The following is a 15,849-nucleotide window of genomic DNA, read 5'->3' on the forward strand; positions in this document are numbered from 1 at the left end:
GATTCTTTCTTTACTTGCCTGACTGAAAATTGCATGCTTGAGGCAGAATTGTACATAAAAGAGAACTTGTTTAAGTTTTTAAATTTCATAGAGAAAAAATATAGGGAGGAAGGGGAAAAGAAAGACCTCTATTCCTGGCCATTTGCACTGTATGCAAACATTTGTTTCTCCTGTTTATAACTCTGGCATCCAGTTTTGAAATAATATGTAAATTCTGATATGAATTTTTATTATTAATAAAGTTCGTTATAATTTCTGGTTCACAGCACTGTTAGATCTTCATATCAGAATTGGGAAGGTAAACATTCATTGAAATGCCTTTACAAAACACTCTGTACTAACCCAATGTAACTGCACTGTGTAATGAATTGACTTGTACGATCGGTATGCAAGACAAGTTTTTCACTGTACCTCGGTACAAGTGACAATAATAAACCAATACCAATTACATTAAGTATAATAATCAATTCCCCCCCCCCCCAACAGATGACTGATGAAAAAATTAAACAGACCTTGTTTTCTGAGGAGGTATCACAGCCAAATTCCATGGGTTTTTTTCCTCATGTGCATGTGTGCACTTTCAGCAGAGTTCAGAAGACAGTGATCAGGCATGCAGGTCAATTCTCTAGCCCCAGGGTACCTTACTTACCCTGGTAGAAAATATCAGCTCAGACTGGGTACCAACTCAAAACCTTCAGTGTTGCACAGCTGGAATACATTAGCTTTATAAAGCAAGCCATTGGGATTTTATCCATATTTTCAACTAACTGAATAAAGTAATACTATACAAACAAGCATTCTGAAGCACATCTCAACCTGCATGTTTCTAACGGTAATTTCTCCCCCCCCCCCCCTGATTTTAATATATAATTTAGTCATAAAATATGACCTGTTCAAAATCAGAAGTTCCCCAGAGAAGTGGTGGTGAGCTTTCTCCTTGAACAATCTGATACAAGTGGTGATGAATCTCCAACCTTCACATCAGGGAGGACATTCTAGGGTTCTGCAGTAACTAAGGTAGGTCAGTGTATGCAACCTCAAGGAAACTTGGAAGTGATGGTATCCCAGGCTGTAGCAACTTTTTTTTGTCTTCCTTAAATCTTCTTCCTTTCCCAAGACACAATCTCAATGGTGTACAATTCTAGTGATGACGGTAGCTTTCTACAACTTAGTTGCCATATTGAATCCATTCAGTTTTAGGGTCAACACAGATGAGACCAACCCTATCCTCAGAATTCCACCATGTTTCTGGCAAGGATAAGTCAACTTAAATTAAGGGATGGAACGTATTTACTTTGCATTATTCTCCTAGTGTTGACTTATGATCAGGGGGCAAACCAGCTTTGACTAAAACTGAATATAATCTATGCACTCTTTTAAAGATTATCTGTCTTTATTTCCAAATTACCATTGTAGCACAGCAAGTGCTAATGTGGATACCTCAGCCACATGAAATGCATTATGTTGATGCCAGATTCATTGGGGGAACCAAATTGCTCCACCTGGAAAAAACCTGCAGGAGCTAAAATCTGAAATATAATTTAAAAAAAACAGACAATGTTAGAAACACTCAGGTCAGGTAGTATCTTTGGAGTGAGAAATAGTTAACATTTCAATCCAAGATCCTTCATCAGAACTGGGAAAGAGAAAAGTTAGTTTTCAGTATTAGGTGGGGGAGGATGGATAGAATAAAGGGACTATTTCTGATAGGGTGAGACTAAATGTCAGAGTAGTTAAAATCTCTGCTACTGAAAACTGATTTTTCTCCCTTTCCCAGTTTCAGCAAAGGGTCTTAGACCCAAGACTTTTTCCACAGATGTATCCAGACCTGCAGATAATTTTCAGCTTTTTCTGTTTTTATTTCAAATTCCACCACCTACTGGTTACTTGCATAATTACAGGATGGTTTTAAACAAAACATTTTGGATTATGATGAAGAGACATTTCTAGCCCTTGATATCCATAAACATGCAAATAATAGTTTGAAATTACATATACGTATGTGTGGTTCTATTGACTTAATAACTTAAATAGTTACTTCCTTTATTAGAGACCAATATATACATTTTTAAAAACACATCATGAGGCAGTTCTGGAGTGAGCCCTGTTATTGAGGGTATGCTGCTGGGATCCTGGCAACATACAACACCAAACATAATAACACTAAGCTAGAGGAGGCAGTCAGATGGGTTGCTGCTGCCAAGGGCTTCAAGATCTCTGCTAAGTTCCTGGACCAATTGGACATCTCATTCAAACTGATCCAGTTGGCAGGCTGCCGCTAGGGACTGGCAATGGTGGCATTTTCCTAGAAGTTTGGGTTAATGCCTATTGAAAAGCCACCATAAAATCTTTCAATAGTGGTCTTGCAACTCCCTCTACAAGATAGTGTTGGAATCTGGTTAGATCAGGGCAATTAGACCTTGAGTCAGTAATGTTTTGGGCCTTTAGGTGTATTTAAAATGTTCTGTTGTCTAGTTGAACAGTTTTTCAATTCACCCTCAATGCCCTTTCCCCCTACTAAAAAAAAATCACACACAGTTGCTGACTTTCATTGCTTCAAATTGAATCCAGTTGGCTTAATAGCCTGTTTATATAAGGGATCTTAAAGCACTATTCTGTTTCACAGCACAGTGTTTCAGCACGGAAGTCAGATTGCTTTGATACAAACAGAGCCTGATTTTAACTAAAACTGCAATAATTTTGCAGTTATGTGTCCTTACTGAGCATAAATATCACAACATGTATGGCATCGATTTACTACCAAGAACTTCAATGCTTTTCCATTTTATTTCCTCAAAGAATGACGGATCTAATTGTTTGTACAATTACAACAGACTCAAAGCTTGAATGAACAACAATTTATTGCTTTATATGGCAAACATAATTACTCAAATTACAAATAAGATTCTATATAAATTACATTTGATTTGACCCAAAATATTAAAGATATTTCTGACTTAAACATCCACAATTCATGACAGAGAAGTGTTGTTAATTATCCATTGATGGTTATAGTGCTAGTTTCATGTTTGAAAATTAAAAATAACAATGGAAGATATCCTGTAAATGCAAGTCAAACCCATCCAATGTACACAGACTGATTGTAAACAAGGGTTGGCAGGAGTTGACAAGTAATTAGCAAGCAAAGACTAACATCAAAGTAAGAGTAGGAAAAACAACCAAGACCAATTTCCAGTGGTCTTCAAAGAATTAAAGATCATATTTAATTGTGAAATTCACTTCTTATTGCAGTTTTTTTTTCATCTAATCTCAAGGTAAAATGCCTTTGGAACCACAATGAGCAGATCACATCTCACTTCCACCCGTTGGAATGTGGGGGCTTCCAACAGCTGTGGGAACCCTGGCCACCTTCTCTCTCCTTTACCTGCCAATAGGCTGTTGGTAACAGATTTCAGCAGCTGCAAGACCAGTGTTCTTCTACCAGCATTAACAATACCTAGCCTTCTCCAGCGATCAGTTGGTGAAGTGCACCACTTTCGCACAGCCAAAAACCAATGCTCAATACAAAACGTTGCTCTTGGTTGGGACTCTAAAACTGAACTACCAGGAAGCAATAGGAAATCCAATATTGATTGTTAATCAGCAACTTCTTTAAGGAAGCAGACTTGTCTGGCTCATGTGTAATGCCACTGTGGGTAGAATAGGGAAAAGCCCCGTGCTCAAAGAATTGCACCAAAAAGAAGCAGCTTATTCTTTTTAGAGAACAAAAAAAAAATCTTACCACATTTGAGGCAAGCACAAACTCCCTTTTCCTTTCACATCTTGCAGAATTAAATATGCTGACATGGTATACAACAAATTGTACAGTTGAAACATTAAGAGCCACACTTTTCTAGCTCCACAAGTTTTCTTGCGAAAGTAATGAGCAGACAAGTCACAGTAATGAGAACAAGTCTTGATCTTTTTCTGTGTTTGTTAGGATGCTACGCAGTGTAGCAGCTTTCACTCAAGTTATTTAAATCTCACGGCAGACTATGAACAAAATATATTGACACCAAACCAGAACTGGAAAAGGAGACTGCACCTTGAACATAAACATGGTGCTGGAAATATATGGGTCAATCAGCATCTGTTTTAAGAACATTTCAGATAGATAATCTTTAATAGAATACAGTCCCATTTTGATGAATTGTCTTTGACCTGAAATATTGACTGTTTCTCTTTCCACAGATGCTGCCTGATCAGATTTCCAGCATGTGCAGTATTTTGATTTTCAATGCTCTTGGACCAGGTCACCTAAAACTGCCAGGAGCAAGTGAGAGGGATGCTCTATGAACTTAGAAATTGAAAGACTAACAAAAAAAAAGTGGAAAAAATGAACTCAGTAACATTTTTGCTCCACCTTTTGGTTGCCTGCTGAGATATGCACTTTGCATATCACTATACTGGGAGAAGCTCAGACTCATTCCATGGCTTGCAGCCAGTTTTAGCCACACTACTATAATTGACCCGATCTTTCTGGCCTTGAGGAAAAGGCGCAAGAACACAGATCAAAAAAAAATCAGCCACAGTTCTCAATCCTGGTCAGTTCTCCCAGTTCATAAATGTACAAATGTTCAAGTTGAAGACAACTGAATCAGATGGGACTGTGACAATCCCAGAGTCAGACAGATTCCGAGCCGCTGTCCATGTGAAGAACGAGCACACAAAGCATGAGCTGCTGCTGTCCTTGGAAAATGGGCACCAGTGAGTCTGCACCATTAGAAGTACAGGAAATGGGAGGGAGACTCGCAAACTATTACTTCCCACTTGAACATCAATTAGTGTGCTCAGTAACAGAGACTGAATAAAAAAAATTGTGTATTTAAAATGGAATGTTGCTAGAATCTCCTGGAAGGACCATTTTCAACCTGGTAAAATATTTTTAAATAAGTTGTTCAATTGTTTTCAAATGTAAACGTCCCCAGAGAAGCATTCGGCCAAAGCCACTGATAGGCAAAATGACTTATGGGAAAGAGGTTTTGAGAAAGGCCATTTATGATCAAGGTCCCACCCAAAAAGTATTTTCTGGAGATTAGAGATGGCAGTGTTACAGAACAGAAGACTTTTTATTCTGGACAGGAGTTTGTAATCACTTGCAGATTGGCTGTAGTGTGATCAGATGCAGAATAACTTGCACCTTGGAAGTTTTCTGTACTGCTACCCCCATCTTTTAGAAAACTATCCAATTAGTTTTGGTCTGTGATACATGTTCTTTATCAGGCAGTATAAAAATTCCAATTTGGGCATCAAATAGACAGGAAATATATTCATTCTACCAATTTTGACTGGACTTGAATCTCTCCCCAAACGAAAGCCAATTACATTCAACATCTGGATTAAGTAATACTTAATCTAGATTTAAATAATATTTACAGTTTATCCTTCAGGCAAGTGATTCTGACAGAAGTTTTCTACCAAAAAAAAACAAACATTTAGAGTGCTATCATTGTACTGCTTTTTAAAAAACACAGAACTAAGGTAGATCAAGTAAGTCATGCTGAGCATACAGATCCTGTGTGATGTCATAGGCCTTTGAAATGAGTGGAACAGCTTCTCCGAGTGTAGCCACTACCTTTTCTGTGGTGCCCATGTTCATAATCTCAAAAAAGTCTGCTCGGTTAGGCAGCAAATAAAATGCAAAAACTGCAGTTTTGCGCACTATCCAGGAATGGTAGTTTGCCAGGGATTCGTTATAGGACTCTGCACACAAGACTGAAGTTTTGCTGTCATCCGAGGCCACCCGTAGTTTTTCCAGAAAGAGCTGCAGCCACTTGAGGGCACGGTGGAGTCGCAATAGAGTACGGCAGCCAGAATTGCAGTGCTCACCTTGCTTCTTCAGGTCCACCAGTTTGTGGTTGACCTCGTACTTCACCATCGACTGAATTGTTTCATATTCATTGCCATTTTTACCACTTCTGTAGTTTTCCAGAATTTGGATTTTGGCAACTGCATCTTTTGAAATAAAGGAAAAGGCTGCACCAAGGCTATTCATGAACCTAAAAAGAGAATCAAATAAATTTAAGATTGGATCTTACTACCAAGGCAATTAAGGTTAGAATTAAATAGAAAAGTGAAATTAGATATTAGAAATAAAAGGTGTTAGAGTGCACAATAATTTTGAGCAATGCATGGTATTTCAAGAAATTTCCAATTTATTTTGTTTCCATTTATAGATTATAGAAAAATGTTATGCAAATCATGAAAAACTCTTAGATATAATGGTTTATAAAAATCAGCTATTAAAATGAATCTCTCAATGATTAACAGAATAGATTTGATCAGAATGCTGTTTGTGGGAGCTTGCTGTGGACAATTTTGTTGATGCAACTCCTACATTGCAACAATCACTACACTAAAATTATTTCATTACAAAGGATTTTGGCAGATCCTTGAAGGGAAATGAGACGTCATGCAAATTCAAGCTTTACTATTCTAAGTCTTCATTTAAATGCGTCTGGAATTTTTAAAAGTTTACAATAATCAACTTATCACTTCATGGGTTATCTGTAGCGCCACTTTCTTTTCACCACCCACAAATGTTACTTCCTACGCCTTCATAAATGCAGTCTCAACAGCACTCAAAAAAGTTGACCCCACCCCAGAACGAGGCAGTTCACTTGATTAACATTCATCACTCAACTTTCACGCCCTCCATTGCTGGCACACCTTGACTCAAGTACAAAATACACTACAACTATTCCCTTGGGCTACTTCAACCCCTCCCACACCTGTGACTTCCATCGCAGAGGACGAGGGGAGCAGGCTCGTGGGAACATTATCACCTACAGTATCGTCACCAAATCTGAATACTGCACTCACTGCCCAACAACACTGTGGATATACCTTCAGTGGAAGGATTGTGGTGGCTCACCATTACCATCAAGGAGACCTAATCTTGTCAACGAAGCCGGCATCCGAAGAGTGGATTAAAAATCCTCCACATATCACAATTAGAAATGGCACCAACCCGCTCACGCTCCTTAATAAACATTTTTTGCATTACTCTGATGCAAGGTTTCGACCCGAAATGTCGACAACCACCACCCCTCCTCCTTCCTTCCTCTCCCCCTCCCCCCCCCCAAAACAGACGCTGCTCAACCCACTGAGCTCCTCCAGCAAATTGTCTCTTACTCCAGATCCCAGCACCTGCAGCCGCTTGTGTCCCCATTTGCCTCACTCTGCACGCTACAGACGGGTGAGTGACTTTGTACTTTGCCCTCATAAAGCAGCTGTTGATTCTAATGACCAGCTTCTGTTGTAACAAAGACAGAAAATGCTGGAAGTACACAGCAGCAGCAGGTCAGCCCGCCTGTGGGATGAAGAACAGGGTTAACCTTTCACGTCGAAGACTGAAGATCTCCAGCATTTTCAGGTTTTATTTTAAATTTCCAGCATCCATAATTCTTTTATTGTCAAGGTTCTTTTAGGTCACTCACTTCACCAGCCCCTTCCATCCATTCAGGTAATGCTCCTGCACCAAGTCCCCGCTCTCGGTCAGGCAGCTTTTGAATGACTCCAGCACTTCACTCAGCCTGAACGGCTCTACTTCCGCCATTTTCAACCCGGAAGCCGCGCCGCGGCCATCGACCAATCACACGATGCGAGTGGAAGGCCCGCCCCTTGCCCTATCACCGTTGGGCCTGATAGGGTGGGCGATGCTATTGGCTCCCCCCTAAGTCAGTCAGCGTGACGTCGCATCGGCTGGGATTGAGGTAGGCCTGAAGCCGGGGGCTAGCGTTGAAGGTGGAAGGGGGGATGTTAGTGAGTTTACCCAGTGTGGAGTACCTGAGGAGCGGGGAGAGCGGTCCGGAGCCTGATCCATTGGTTAAAGGGAAAGAGACTGACGTTCCTGTAGCGCCGTTCACAGCCCAGGGCGCCTCGGCCGGGGAGGTGCTGTAGTGTATTGTGCTGATCGCAGCACCGAGGGGCAAACTTATTTGTAACTGCGCTGCTTAAAGTGGTCGGAATGTTAACCTGAAAACATTAGTTGTGAATTTGAATCAATAACAAATGATTTTAGGCCACGTCTGACTTTCCTGGATCACAGAATAGTTACAGCATGGAAGGATTTTTTTTACATGTTTCACAAAGTTGTTTGATATCATAAATTATTCCCTAACCTGCAGGGCAACATTTTTACATCCTATCCATTCCTGGTATGCACACTGCAATCTCACTTTTTTAAAGTGCACCACATAGGGTGCTTGTACTGTGTGTGCAAAGGGAGCTTGGAGGAGGAGGTAATAATATCGTGTTTTAATTATATAATGCCTCTAATTTGAATAATGCCTTTGCTTGTTTCACAGAGATGTAATTGGCTAAATGTACAGTTAAATGGTAGGCCTCTAAATAGTATTGAAATACGGGGGGATCTTGGGGTCCCAGTCCATTGAAAGTGACTATGCAAGTGGATAAGGTGGTAAAGGATGCGTATAGCATGTTTGCCTTCATTGGTCAGGGTTGAGTTAAGAGTACGGAAGTCATATTGCAGCCATATAAAACTTCAGTTGGAGTTGCAGAAACTGCAGCTGGAGTATTGTATGCATTTGTGGTCGCCCTATTTTGGAAGGATGTGGAGACTATGGAAAGGGTGCATCCAGCATGCTGCCTGGATTAGAGGGTATGAGCTATAGGAAAGGTTGGACAAACTTGGGTTGTTCTCCCTAGAGTGTCAGAGGCTGAGGGGAGACCTGATAGAGGTTTTTAAAATTACAAGAAGCATAGATAGGGTAGACAGTCAGAATCTTTTCCCTAAGGTAGAAACGTCAGCAGAGGACATGCTTTTAAGGTTAGAGGGGGCAATTTAAAGGCGATGTGAGGGGCAAGTTTTTTATGCAGAGAGTGGTAGGTGCCTGGAATGGGTTACCAGCGGTAGTAGTGGAAGCAGGCAGTTCGGTGGAGTTTAAGAGGCTTTTAGATAGACACATGAATATGAAGGGAATGGAGAGATATAGATAATACATAGGAGGAGGACAATTAGTATAAATTGGCATTTAGATTGGCACAACATCATGGGCCGAATGGCCTATCCCATGCTGTACTGTTCTCTGTATGTATATTTTGCATTGAGGGGTATAGTTATGATAGGCTCAAAAATTATGTATTAAAACATAAAATGCAGGTTAATCTTTCATCTGGATGAAAGGTCTTTAAACTGAAATGCTAGCAGGGTTACTTCACTCCAAAGGTTCTGCCTGAACTGAATTCGAATCAGATTTATTATCACTGACAAATGATGAGAAATTTATTGTTTTGAAGCAGAAGTACAGTGCAAAGACATAAACATCTATAAGTTACAAAAATAAATAGTGCAAAAAAAAAAGGAATCGATCATAGATGTTCATGGATCGTTCAGAAATCTGGTGGCGGAGGGGAAGAAGCTGTTCCTGAATCACTGAATTTGGGTCTTCAGGCTCCTGTACCTCCTCCCTGATGGTAGTCACAAGAAGAGGGCATGTCCCAGATAGTGAGGGTCCTTAATGATGAATGCTGCTTTCTTGAGGCACCGCCTTTTGAAGATGCCTTCAATGGTGGGGAGGGTTGTGCCCGTGATGGAGCTGGCTGTCTACAGCCCCCTGTGGCCTCTTGCGATCCTGTGCATTGGAGGTTCCATACCAGGCTGTGATGCAATCAATCAGAATGTGCTCACTGTACATCTATAGAAATTTGCCTGAGTCTTTGGTGACAGTAGAGCCTTCTTCGTGATTGCATCAATATGTTGGGCTCAGGATAGATCCTCTTGAGATGTTGATGCCCAGGAACTTGAAGCTGCTCACCCTTTCCACTGCTGACCCTTCAATGAGGACTGGTGTGTGTTCTCCTGACTTCCCCATCCTGAAATCTACAATCAGGTCTTGCTGATGTTGGGTGCGAGGTTGTTGTTGCGACACCACTCAACCAGCCAATCTATCTCCCTCATGTAAGCCTCCTCATTGCCATCTGAGAATCTACCAACAACAGTGGTGTCATCAGTGAATTTATAGATGGTGTTTGAGCTGTGCTTAGCCACACAGACATGAGTGTGGAGAGAGTAGAGCAGTGGGCTAAGCACACATCCTTGAGGTGCACTTGTGTTGATAGTCAGCTGACTGCTGTGCATTCCAGCAGTTTCTGTTCATAGTTTGGATTTCTAGCAGTCGGGGTTTCTTTTGTCTCAAGCACTGTGTCTTTTATCCCTCACTAGAACAGAGAAGGTTTGACAAATTCTGACTTACTTCTGATGATAAACAGTGGAAGATTATCTCCACTGATTTGCACAAGGTTACATGACTGTGGAGTGTGAAATAAGAAGAAAGTGGCAAGTTAGCACCATTGTTTTCACACAAGTGGTTGTTAAAGTTGAAACCATCGTTGTTTCAACAAGGAATATTTAAGAAGTGTATCTGTAAAAAGAATATGAATAGAATAGTCAGTTCCAGTGGCAGCATCAAAATAATGTTATACTATTTTATTAAAATATGCTATTCCACTACTTTTTAAGTGCCGATTATGGGTCATAGTTTTGTGGACCAATTATGTATATACATTTTCAGAGGCTAAATATGATTATTAAGCCATTGAAAAATTGAATAGAAGGTTATAAGAGTGACATGGAGAGGCTGTTCTTCCTGTGGTCCTCAGTATATTGACACATCTTCTCCTGTCCATATCTACAAGCAGGAAGGCCACAGCAGATGAGCCAATTGGTACTCTGTGTTGTGTTTTGCTTATATTGTGTTGTTTAAACTTAACAGATTTGTTTCACAAAATTTAGGATGAGTGGCTGACTTCATTCAGATCTGGCGTAGGGAAACCTGGTTACAAATGCCTGAAATAAAAGTCACGCCTTTGGGTAAGAAATCCTATATTAAGGCAAGTTATGTGATGGAATTCATGGTGCAATGAGTTCAGAAAAACAACTACCTTGGTTTTTTTTCAGGGGCTGGCCAGGATGTGGGCCGCAGCTGTATATTGGTCTCAATTGGTGGGAAAAATGTGATGCTGGATTGTGGAATGCACATGGGATATAATGATGATGTAAGTAAGTGTAAAAGAAAATCCAAGAAAGGTGTGAACATTGGCTTATTATTAATAAAGGATTATACTGTTTGGTGCTTTAACTTGATGGGCTACATTGAGTTCATACAGTTTATATTTCCTCTTGTTAATCTTCTCCCAAGACAGAAATTCTTGGACCACAGCACCACCAGTGGAAAGGTGGCAGGGCAGTGTTCGTAGGTCTAATGTTCCAAATCACTAGAGACATTACAATTGATCTGAGTGGCCTCTGCACATAAAAGTGTTTTAAAGCAGCTTGTCCTGCTGTGGTGTTTGTAGCTGGAGAGCACTACACTTTTCTGAGAGAGAGAGGGAGATTTGAGGAAGACTCCAGTTTTGTTCACTCAGCTGATGTGCTTTGAGAGGGAGAGTGCAAGAACAAATGAAATCGGGGCAAGATTAGATCAGCTGATGCAGTGTGCTGCTTTTTGCTCCTGATGAGGAGTCTGACTCACTAAGAGAATGTAATACAAATGTATGTGCAAGTATACTTACAGATATGATATATTGATTGTGGCTGTTTTTCCATTACTTTTCACTGAGCAAGGATGCCAGCTGAGAGCCTGGTTCTTTCTCTCAATTGCCATGTGCAACCAGTTTTGGAATAACATCTAGAGACAGGAACCCTGGGTATATTTTCCCCTTTCTATTGTGATGGTGAAACTAATTACTCGAGCATTCCCTGATGCAGGTCCATCTGTGAACACAAAATGGAGACTGGACTTTTGTTCTTTCTGGCTTATTTGGCTCACTTCCTCTGACTTAATATATTTTATAAGGAGGATGTTATTGCCCAGATATTAGCCAAAATATAAAATCCTACTGAACAAGAAAATTTTGCCTTTGGGATTTAAAATTTATCTTTACATATCCTTTAAAGCATGCAAGATTTCAATGTAAAATGAGGATTTTGAGAATCCTAAATAGTTTCTGTGCCACAAGATTCATTGTAGTTCCATACATTCTTTAGTTTTTTAAAATGGATGTTTCAGATTTAGTTTTCCCATTGCCCATAATGCTGATGACTCATTCTAGGGGTATGTTTCCGCATCCTTGGGTACCTTGTACCATTTGTAAGTCTGCAAGTGTGAAGCTGGAATACTTGAAAATAGAGAACATCTTGGCCATGTCAGATACATGTGAGCTTCCGAGTGTAGTCACAAGGTCATAATGATTTAAAGGAATGCCAGTCAACCAAGGACACACGAGGAAGTTGCTAATTCCCAGCTACTGCAGCACAACAGATTGGGTATTGAACAGGAACTATCCTGGTCTGTCTGACTCTTTCTGGCTTGGAGTTATTATTACTTGTCATTGCAGTGACTCCTTCCTGATCTCTGTCACTTAATTTGAGGGAAGACCAACATTATTTCTCAACTGTGAATGTCATTAAGAGAGTAAGGAAAGAGTTCAGAGGAAATTTCTTTTGCAGAAAGTTGTTAGACCCTGGGATGCTTTTTCACAAGAGGCATTGCATTTTCACAGAATCTTGGATAAACCCTTGAAGCAGAGGAAGTAAAAGAGGTTAGTGAGATTGGTAAAAAGCCAACACAGATCTGATGGGCCAAATGGCCTTATTCCCAGCTGCAAACCTCTCAAAATTGCTTCCCAGCTGCTTCAGTAACGCAGAGTATTGAACCAGAGCTTTCCTGGTCTGTTTGGCTCTGTGCAGTACACTATGATTAATTGGTGCTTCTTGCTTTTTCAGAGACGCTTTCCTGATTTCTCCTACATAACTCAGAATGGAAGACTCACAGAGTTTCTCGACTGTGTCATTATCAGGTAACTTTTGATCTCTTGGGTTAGAATTCGTAAGATTATTTGAACTATGGTAGAGGTACGGAGGCTATAGTCCTTGTTCACTGCCTAATGTGCTAGGTATTCCAGCACTTCTATTTTTTATTTCAGATTTATTACAGTGGCAATATTTTGCTTAATGTGATAACAATCTGTTTCAAACATGAATTTTAGTTCCCAAAGGTTTAAAATAGGACTGACTGTTAATTTCAAAATATGAGACTATTTTAGTGTGTTGCAGTAGATTTTTAGTTTCATTCAGGTTCTGCTTGCTTTTAACAACCTCTAAATTTTTCACCATTGAGTCTATAAAATATGAAGAAACTAGGTGAATCCTAAAGAAAACCCAGAAATCTAGTTGATTGGTGTGAAATGCAAGCATTTTACTAAGTTAATTCAAGGTCATTTGGCAGAATGCCCCGTCACCACAACTCTCAAAAGAGCATCATGACCTTGTCTGACTGGTGGTGAGAAGGACCCCCCCTGTCAGATCCTTCATGCACTGCCGGAATCTCAATCCTACCGCATGCTGCTCTGGAGGTGGCTGCAGTACGGATGGTCATCCACCTCCTTGTGGTCTGTATGTTTGCCAAGATGTTATGTTATCTTATGTTCTAAAAAGGGATGGAGTGGTCTATGCCAAGATTCACCCCAAGCAACTATGTAATTCATGACTGTGCTCTATGGGCTATTTCTGGGGATGCCTACATTGATTGCTGCTGGAAGATCATCACATTGATGAAAGGCTTACTTTGGTCTCCCCAATGCAAGGGGTTATCCAGAACCAAATACTGATACCTGGCACATTTCAATCTGCAGAGATACATGCTGAGAGACACACCGAAGCTGCATGCAGTCCCTGCAAAGGCTCTGTGGAGAAAGATCATTTTATAAAGTCCTTCTACCTCAAATGTGTTACTAATGAATTGTTTGGAAATTAATCCTTAGTAACTCTTTGACAAAGTCTAAATATTATAAGCAAATATAATGATATGCTTGGTAGAGTGAATAAAGATGATGCGATATCCCATTTGTATTACAGAATATTTTATGAATAAAGTATAATTTTGGAATAAAATCACTGTTACTTCAACATTTTCTGACGTCTTAAAATAAACACTAGTTTTAATGTTCACCAAATGATCTTTGTTCTTTCCAGTCATTTTCATCTGGACCACTGTGGTGCTCTTCCTTACATGAGTGAGATGATTGGTTATGATGGCCCTATTTACATGACCCATCCTACAAAAGCCATTTGTCCAATCCTTTTAGAGGATTATAGGAAGATTACAGTTGATAAGAAAGGAGAGACCAACTTCTTTACTTCTCAGATGATAAAAGACTGCATGAAGAAAGTTGTAGCCATCCACCTCCATCAGACAGTACAGGTAAGCAATGTATTGTTTACATTTGGTATTCAAAAAATGGCAGATGCTGGAAATCTGAAAGAAAAACAGTAAGTGCTGTAAATACTCAGCAGACCAGGCAGCACCAGGTTGAGAAATAGAGTCAACAAGCTTCTTTGTCAGAACCAAGAAAGAGAAAGAAAATTAGTTTAAGTTGCAGAGAGGTGAGGGAGAGACAGATAGGTCAGAGTAGGATGGAGAATTAATGGAAAGCTCAGGGTCACTCCTGTGGACTTAATGCAGGTGCTCCACGTAGTGGTCACCCAATCTGCATTTGGTTTCTGCAGCGTAGAGCAGACCACATTGTGAACACCGACTGCAGTATGCCAAAGATCAGACACATACTCCCCGCCCCTTTTAAGCCTTTGAAGGGATTGTTCACTTTGCAACTCCCTGTTCCACTCTTCCATCTCGACTAACCTTACACCACTTTCCTATGTAGTTGGTGAAAACGTAGCACCTGACCTTTCACCTCTTCCCTTCCTACCATCCAGGGATCCAAACAGGCTTTCCAGGTGAGGCAGCAATGCACTTGCACTTCTTCCAATCTGCTGAACAGCATTTGGTGTTCAAAATGTAGTTGTCTCAAGAAATGAAACACAGATTTGTGGAGCACTTGTATTCAGTCAGCATGGGCAGCCTTGAGCTTCCCTTTGCCTGCCTCTTTAATTCTCTGTCTCACTCCCCCTCTGACCTATCTATCTGAGAGCTGAGGGCAAATGTAACCTAGAGGGACAGCACCTCATCTTCCGTCTGGGCACATTGTGGAGTTCCAAACTCAAAATTAAATTCTACAGCTTAAGATAACTCGCCTTCTCTGTCAGTGCAGTGCTGACCGATCCATCCATGATGTTGACTCAATTTTTCTCTCTTCCATAGTGTAGACTGAATTGCTGGGCATGTCTTTCAGTTCTGAATTTTGCAACTTTTACATTCCTTTCTTCATGTACTCAGTTTCTTACAATCCTCAGCTCATTGCTTCTGTTCATGTTTTCTCTTTCTCTAACTGCCCCCATAACCCATTGTCTGGATGACCTCAATTACACCTTATCCAAGATATTCCCTTTGTTCTTTCCATCCTTTCCCCACCCACTCTGCAATTTAAAACCAATTTGTTTTCTCTTTTTCCCACTTCTGACACTTCTGTTTCTTGTTCCAAGGGTGGTGGCTGACCTGCTGAGTGTTTCCAGTATTTTATATTTTTATTATTGTTTGTAATCATTTACATATCAGAGGAATGGGTTCACAGGATACATAGGTAATATACAAATCTTACATTGGTGGCCGGGCTTACACCATTTTAGCTGGGCTTGTATGGAGTTTTTGTTTTGATATTAGCAATAATAAAAAAACTTTTCAATTCTGCTGCCTCTTCATCCTGAGGTGAATGATTCACCCTTGCATTCTCTGCCCTGTTCTCATAAAACAAACAGTTCTCCTAACTTCCTTGAAATGTATCAGTTCGAAGGTACGTGATTTATATTTTTGGAATGATCTAGGTTGACGATGAACTTGAAATAAAAGCATATTACGCTGGACACGTGCTAGGTGCAGCCATGGTTCACATCCGGGTGGGCTCAGAATCGGTGGTGTATACCGTGAGTAT

At 40.4% G+C, this 15,849-nt stretch overlaps 2 protein-coding genes across 6 annotated transcripts in view; one reads left to right on the forward strand and one right to left on the reverse strand.

Moving 5' to 3' along the window:
- Positions 1–2,770: 2,770 nt before the first annotated feature.
- On the reverse strand, positions 2,771–7,603 carry cptp (ceramide-1-phosphate transfer protein). 2 transcript variants are annotated; one of them, XM_052039478.1, is made up of 2 exons: positions 7,440–7,558; positions 2,771–5,999 (listed from the first exon to the last, which is right to left on the reverse strand). In XM_052039478.1, the coding sequence occupies exons 1-2, from the start codon at positions 7,556–7,558 to the stop codon at positions 5,477–5,479; spliced, it is 642 nt and encodes a 213-aa protein (XP_051895438.1). In that variant the 3' UTR covers positions 2,771–5,476. The 2 variants fall into 2 exon arrangements, with proteins under 2 accessions (XP_051895438.1, XP_051895440.1); XM_052039480.1 differs by having other exon boundaries at positions 2,850–5,999; positions 7,338–7,603.
- ints11 (integrator complex subunit 11) overlaps positions 7,137–15,849 on the forward strand; it is a 29,985-nt gene continuing 21,272 nt past the window's right edge. The window contains exons 1-6 of one of the 4 annotated variants that reach the window (XM_052039476.1): positions 7,137–7,198; positions 10,757–10,834; positions 10,922–11,019; positions 12,749–12,822; positions 13,997–14,225; positions 15,743–15,841. In XM_052039476.1, the coding sequence (XP_051895436.1) occupies positions 10,807–10,834; positions 10,922–11,019; positions 12,749–12,822; positions 13,997–14,225; positions 15,743–15,841 (528 nt within the window). In that variant the 5' untranslated portion in view covers positions 7,137–7,198; positions 10,757–10,806. Of the gene's footprint in view, positions 7,199–7,677; positions 8,244–10,756; positions 10,835–10,921; positions 11,020–12,748; positions 12,823–13,996; positions 14,226–15,742; positions 15,842–15,849 lie in introns of those variants that run through there. The other 3 variants (XM_052039475.1, XM_052039474.1, XM_052039477.1) reach the window with 3 other exon arrangements.

This window comes from Pristis pectinata, chromosome 26 (genome assembly GCF_009764475.1).
Source record: "Pristis pectinata isolate sPriPec2 chromosome 26, sPriPec2.1.pri, whole genome shotgun sequence".
Lineage (NCBI taxonomy): Eukaryota > Metazoa > Chordata > Chondrichthyes > Rhinopristiformes > Pristidae > Pristis > Pristis pectinata.

Coding starts and splice junctions, on each gene's coding strand:
- cptp (XM_052039478.1), bottom strand. CDS start 7,558: ATGGCGGAAGTAGAGCCGTTCAGGCTGAGTGAAGTGCTGGAGTCATTC. Junction 6,000..7,439: donor GGATGGAAGGGGCTGGTGAA/GTGAGTGACCTA, acceptor TTCTCTTTTTAG/GTTCATGAATAGCCTTGGTG.